The sequence below is a fragment of the Erythranthe guttata genome, chromosome 14, assembly GCF_056151865.1.
Source record: "Erythranthe guttata isolate IM_541 chromosome 14, IM_541, whole genome shotgun sequence".
NCBI classification, from domain to species: Eukaryota; Viridiplantae; Streptophyta; class Magnoliopsida; order Lamiales; family Phrymaceae; genus Erythranthe; species Erythranthe guttata.
In genome coordinates this window covers 19,384,822-19,391,528 of record NC_142546.1, presented here as the reverse complement: position 1 = coordinate 19,391,528, position 6,707 = coordinate 19,384,822, and the positions used below count along the sequence as shown (strand labels likewise).

Here is a 6,707-nt window from a genome sequence, read left to right as displayed (position 1 = left end):
ATTTTTTTTATCTAATGATTGAAAACCAATTTGAAAAAAAAAATGGCTTTCTTCAAATTGATAATGGCATTGAATACTTCATATGAGGTTTTAGGAAATGTTTGAAAGAAGATACAAAATTTCACCAATCCACTTGGGTCGGTTCTCCACAACAATATGACATAACTAAAAGAAAAAAAAAAACCATTTACTCGAGTTTTCTCGTGCTATCGTATTTTCAATGAATGTTCCAAAATATTTGCAGGGAGAGGCGGCATCATATTTGATTAATAGGCTGTTAACTCATGTTCTTAAATACAATAAATCTTTTGAATTTTCAAGAGATTTGAATCATTTGATAGGTGTGTAAATAGAAAACTCAATAGCTAAGAATCAGGGTAATTAGGAATTAGTCCGTGTACATATTTTCGTTTCCTAGTTTAGCTTCTCGTATTATTCCTATGTAAGATAAACATTCTATAACTTTTATTTCACAACAATAAAAAATGTTAATAAATACATATTTTAAGGGATTTGATAGGTGTGTAAATAGGAAAGTCCATAGCTAAGAATGAGGGTAATTAGAATTTAGTTACTTTACTTCACATATTTTTGTTTCCTAGTTTAGCTTCTCTTGTATTGTTCTTATTTAAGACAAACATTCTGTAACTTTTATATCACAATAATATAGAATAATTTTTCTATATCTTTTGATCGCCTACAAACTATGAAAACTCAAAAAGTATCACATGTGTGACCCACTTTATTGCAATGGAGTTTTGAGCCTTTTCCTTTCCATTTCCTGTTATCTTATGTTGTATGTTTTGTATCGTAAACACGAATGATTTAAAGTCGGGATTAGTTGAGAGGTGAAGTAATCAAGCAAAGACTTCGTCCAGAGTAGGAATGGTCGAACTATCAAGAATCTGTTCGGTTACTAAAAACAAATTTGACGGAAGACCTACCAAAGCTAACACCATAACAAATTTATCTCTTGGCTCCCCCTCTCAGTAATGCTATCAGAACGAGGCATGAACAAATTAAATTCGTCTTTTAGAGTTTCCACTTGACTTAAATAGCTTGTCATATCTTGAAAGTTTTGCTGCAAATGGACAACACTTGACACAATTGTGTTTTGATGGTGCAAAGTGCAATTAAAATTTTCAAGAGTGCGAAATGCCGATATGCTATATTTCAAGGGTGCAAAGTGGGATTTAACCTCTATTTATACAAACTCAGAAATGCAAGAAAGTTCACATAATCAATATGATTGATTTGAAATCCATCATTTATGTCTATCAAATTCCTAATTTTAATCACTCTAATTAAGCAATTGATATCAATACCCATGGTGTACGTAGTTGGCATCCCCAACACTTCACACAATTGCGCTTCGATGGTGCAAAGTGCAATTAACAAAAAAAAAAAATTCAAGAATGCGAAAAACCGAAATGCTATATTTTATGGGTGCAAAGTGGGATTTAACCTTTATTTATACAAACTAAGAAACAATCAATATGATTGATTTGAAATCCATAATTTATGTCGATCAAATCCCTAATTTCAATCACTTTAATTAAGCAATTGATATCAGTTCTCATGGTAGCTGGCATCTCCAAGTACTTCTCATGTATCTCTCCACCACCTCGAAATTAAGAAATACTGGGTATGACTTGGCTTCCTTCTTGACAATGGTGATAGCAATCGTAGATTTTTCGTAGTTGATCTCATGTCCCGAAGTGCGAGCATATTTACACAAAAAGTCGTAAGCATAAAAATGTAGCCAGCATCCATAGCTCTGCAAAATATAAGAGTATCGGCCGCAAAAGACAAATTTGACACCATATGGGGCTAACAGTGCTACTTAAATACTTTGCAGGTTTATTTTATGCTACATCAGGTGAAATATACCAATCAGATCATTACCATTCATTCACACACAAAAACACAACACCCATGTTGATGCTAATGATCTACCCAATGTATACTTCCACGGGTGCAGCGTAGAATTGACCCCATTTGCATTCATTTTACAAGTGCTACAAAAATATGAGGAATGATTTGTAATTTACAAATCAAGTTGAATATTTTGTCATAAATATATATTTTACACAAGAAAACTAAGTCGAAATCATCAACATTAAACGGCAGGAGGTCTTAAAAGAGTTGTTTTTAAACATAGGCTAAACCGGCACATAAACGATAGCAAAACATTAACTATTGCATCATATATAATATCATTCAAAACAACTCTTGACATTGTTACTAAGCCTTGGCATTACTTTTCTTGTAACTCTTCTTCTTCCGCTTAGAATCATCATCGGTAGCATCTGGCTTTGCATCGGGAGGAGGATCCATACGTTTTTCAACCGTTTGAGGAGATAAACTTATTGTGGCTTCCTTCTGTTTCGACATAGTCGAGACTAATACTTCCTTTGAAGCACCCAAAGCAAAATTCATCTTCTCATACTGTCATAAGAAAACGATTAAAATAACAAAAATATAATGCAAGTCCCGTTACAGATAATATTATTACATTCGACAAAACAATTTAAAATGCAATAATTTACCATTCACAATTTAATAAAACAAGAAAATTACATTAAAAATCGTATATTAGGGGAACGAACAGGAAAAGGGTATTCATTTGCTACCGTAAATGGTTCAGATAAATGATTTTGTAGATATCTTTTTCCTGTTTCTAGTGGTATGTTATTTGCATATAAAATGAAAAATAAAAACTGAAAAACACAAAGGTGTAGCTTAAAAGTTAAAATTACCGCTTCAACTTTTCCAAGAGCAAAATCCAACTTCCTCACTAGAGCATAGTTTGCCTCCATCAAAGCCTCAATCTATATAAAAAAAAAAGAAAAAAAAAAGAAAGAAAAACCCTCTCGTTGTTAGAGCAAAATAATTATTTTACGCAACAGCAAAAGAAAAGAAAAAAAAACATCACAACCTTTTTCTGTGAGTCGATGTACAAGCTTTTGTAGCTGAAATTACTAGAATGCCCCTCGTGAGGTTTTATACCGACCTGTTTAACCAAAGAAGCAATAGATTCATCAGCAGACATATATATATATATATATATATATATATATATATATATATATATATATATATATAAACAAATTAAAAATATAAAGTTCATACTATGTAAACACAAAATAAACAACCTTAGACTTGAATTCCTCAGCTGCTTCAACGAAATAGTCAACGTTTTCTTCCATGTTTCTTTCTTTCATTTCCGTTTCTACTTCCGAGTTAGTTTCCTTCACGACTGGCGATTCACTATCTTCCTGAAAATGCTGTTCTCCATCTTCTTGTTCTTCTTCTACTTCTTCTTTTTCTTCTTCTTTTTCTTTTTCATCTTCCTTTTCGTTTTCATCAAGGTCAATATGCTCCACCCGGGGTTTGACCCCTTGTCTTTCGGAAGATGAAACTAAATTTTTGAGACGCCCAGATCGCCTCACAAACACATTTACATCCCTCGACTTTTTCTTCTTTGCTGGAAAACCGTTGGAATTTGTGCGCAATTTGTTTTCAGCATTCGTACCCTCCTCAGCATTCGAATTTTCAGCATGTGAATGTATTTTCTCGTCCGTACATGCATTTGAGGCTTTATCCTATCACAAAAAGTAGAATACAGTTAAAATTACATTTCAAAGGTTTATCGTGCGGACCATGTGTTCTGCAGAACAACAATAGCCTTTTAGAATTTCTTTCCAAGCTCGTGAGCTTGTTATTCTCTCGAGAATCAATCCTTTTAATTTCTTCTCTCACAAAAATTAAACGAAAATTTGCCCAACACTTTCAAACATGTGATTCGACTATTGCAATAAACAACAAGTTCAACATTGTATGAAGATAACTAAGTAAGAAACAAAATGATATCATAAAGCTTCCGTTGATCGAGAAATTCACTCAATAATCATAATTTCAGAATACCACCCTCGACACACTAGCAAAGCCAGGATTTTAAGCCCGGGGCCGCTCTAGAAGTAGCCTTTAATGCTATTATACACAATATTCTTTTTTCTACATTAAATACACTAGAACCCTCGATAAATTAATAACCTTGCTTAAGTAATAGTTTCTTCTGGTCCCGACCAGATAAAACCTACTAAGTTATTAGTTCGATAATTTAATATTTCGCTAAATTAATAGAAATTTGCTAGTTCCGACCATACTAATTTATAAAGGTTCAGCTGTAATAGAAATTTAATTTGAGAATGTAGGGGGGTCATGACCCCCAAACCCTATGTGAAGCCACTGCCTCGACAACAAAAGAAATTGGGCAGCCAAATAAAACCCACAAATGAACCACCCATATACATATACTGGCATGCATGCGAATAAAATATAGAACAGGAATAAGCAGAAGCAATAATTTAAAAAAAAAAAAAAAAAAAAAAAAAAATTAAACGAATCTTGATTTCATAGTTAATAAAAGGAAAGAATTTAGGTTGTTGCGTTTGACCTCGTTGGCGATGGTATTTACCACGGCTGTTTTTCTTTTTCTGCCCATATTTTTTTTTTTACCGATCCTTGCTCAAAGTAAAGCGGAAGCCCTAAGCAGGAAGAAGATCGAGAGACAAGAGAAACATACGAATGTTAGAGATTAGAGGGTTTCGAAAAAACACACACTATAGGGGTGAAGACGAACAGGTGTTCTGCTGCTGCTGCTGTCTGTGTAATTTATTTATTTGTTCTTCTCGAGGAAGAAAAAAAAAAAGAGGGGCGAGTGAGTAGTAATTGCGTGATTTATTTACGACTCATAATCCATCATCATTCATCAATATCAGTATATTAGGTATATGGATCTTCACCGTCTATTCCAAGATTTGAAAAAAATTGTTATCCATTTGTAAAAAAATTACTTATCCCAAATTTAACACTTTCGGGAAAGAAAAAAAAAATTAAATATTTTGGTGGCTTGATCCTACTTTGCACTCTTGTAATTATGACCGACAATTGAGACATACCTAATCGAAGCCCGATGACTCGGGCCGATAATATTTGAGTCGAAGCCCAATTTTTAGTGAGCTAAGCTGAGTTTGAGTCATTTTACTTATGAGCGAATTTGGGGTTGATGTGGCTCAACTCGAATATATCGACCAATTATGTTAATAATAAAATAATATATTTATTATTTTAATCATATGGTTCAACAAACAAGTTAAAATCGTATAAGTTCAAATCGTATCTGATTTATTTTATTTTGTTAAAAAAGATCAAAAAATAAAAATGAAATTAAGTGGTGGCGGTGGGCAATAGGTAAAATAGGAATCAAATACAACGTACCCACCCAAACTCAGTTGCTGAAATTTTATCACCGAGATTTGAGAATATAAAACATTTCCAATAAGAAGAGATACTAATTTATTCTTTACTACTTTCAATCATGTTTCTAAGTTTTTCCAATAATTTGCAAAGATCGTTTAGGGTTTCTTTGGATTGGCTCAATGGAGATAAATCTTGTTTATCATTTGTTTTTTATAAAAAAAAAAAAAAAAAAAAAAAAAAAAAAAAAAAGAACACTCATTGCATTTCTATACTGACTAGTCCGCATATAAACCTGAAAAGCCAAAAAAAATACATGAACCGAGTTTGAGCCTACACTAATGAGGCTTGATGGTTTGTGATCTTGAACCTATAGTAATAAGACCTAATAATATGTGAGATTGAACCAACCAAAACTTAACTCTCATGGCCTGACTAACAGCCCTACTTGAAATAAAGTTGTTTGACAATATATCTTTGAATTTTTTTAATTAAATATACTATTGTGGAAAAAGAAAAAAATCATTCAGAATGCATCCCATCTCATATTGAATTTTTTTAATAAGAACATATATAAGTTCTTTTAATATTACTTTTTTCGGTGTTAAGATGTGATAAGTGTTCATTTTGCATGATTTTCACTTATCAATTCTTTGAGTTTTGGTCTTCGTTTGTCCGAGTTTTCGACTTTATTTGTATATATTATGTTGTTCTTGTTTTATTTATATTTTAGGTAAAGAGAAGCTATTTTTGCCGATTCGAAACGATTTTGGAAGCGAAGCCGAAAATCAAACCAAACACGTGCAAAACTGCATTATCGCGGATTATGGCACTATTTCGTATTTCAAGCATAACTTTTGCATACGACCTTCGATTAAGCTGATTCAAGTGGCTGTAGAAAGCTAACTTCAGGATCTACAACTTTTGTATCGCGATCTGGAGGTCTTACAGAAGGTTTTCTTGATCAGGACCCAGATTGCGATCCAGCCTTCCTGGATCGCGATCTGGGGGGTCTCACAGTACATTTTTTAATCAAGAACCAGATCGAGATACACCATTCCCGTATCGCGATCTGGAAAGGCGGTGCGCAGTTTCCAAGGCTGCTAGATCGCGATCCAAGAAGCCCAGATCGCGATCTGGGCACAAAATTCGAGATGAAATATTTTTCTTTGATTTTTTACTATAAATAGAAGGTGTCTTCTTCATTTTTATAGATCAATACATATCAAGACCTAGCTCTCGACCTCTTTTTCGATTTTTCTTCGGTTTTCGCCAGTTCTTCGCGGGAAGCTTCGACGAGAGTTTTCATAAGCTTTTCTTTACGTTTAGTTTATAATTTCTCGTGTTCTTCATTTTGATGCTATGTTTGCAATGAACTAAGCATTTTCTTTTAGGGAAATGAAACTTTGTATATATTGATTTTGATTTCCAGATCTGTGATCTAT

At 33.1% G+C, this 6,707-nt stretch overlaps 1 protein-coding gene across 1 annotated transcript; it reads right to left on the bottom strand.

Moving 5' to 3' along the window:
• Positions 1–2,027: 2,027 nt before the first annotated feature.
• Positions 2,028–4,827, bottom strand: LOC105976926 (uncharacterized). Its single transcript, XM_013002200.2, has 5 exons — positions 4,460–4,827; positions 3,156–3,605; positions 2,939–3,013; positions 2,760–2,831; positions 2,028–2,448 (listed from the first exon to the last, which is right to left on the bottom strand). Exons 1-5 carry the CDS (start codon positions 4,505–4,507, stop codon positions 2,245–2,247), a joined length of 849 nt encoding a protein of 282 aa, XP_012857654.2. The 5' UTR covers positions 4,508–4,827; the 3' UTR covers positions 2,028–2,244.
• Between the last annotated feature and the right edge of the window lie 1,880 nt (positions 4,828–6,707).

What these genes read in the sequence shown, in the direction of transcription:
- LOC105976926 (XM_013002200.2), bottom strand. Translation starts at nt 4,507, where the DNA reads ATGGGCAGAAAAAGAAAAACAGCCGTGGTAAATACCATCGCCAACGAG. An exon ending in TAAATACCATCGCCAACGAG is followed by an intron (nt 3,606 to 4,459) that starts GTCAAACGCAAC and finishes TTTTTGTGATAG; the next exon opens with GATAAAGCCTCAAATGCATG. An exon ending in CTCTTGGAAAAGTTGAAGCG is followed by an intron (nt 2,449 to 2,759) that starts GTAATTTTAACT and finishes TTCTTATGACAG; the next exon opens with TATGAGAAGATGAATTTTGC.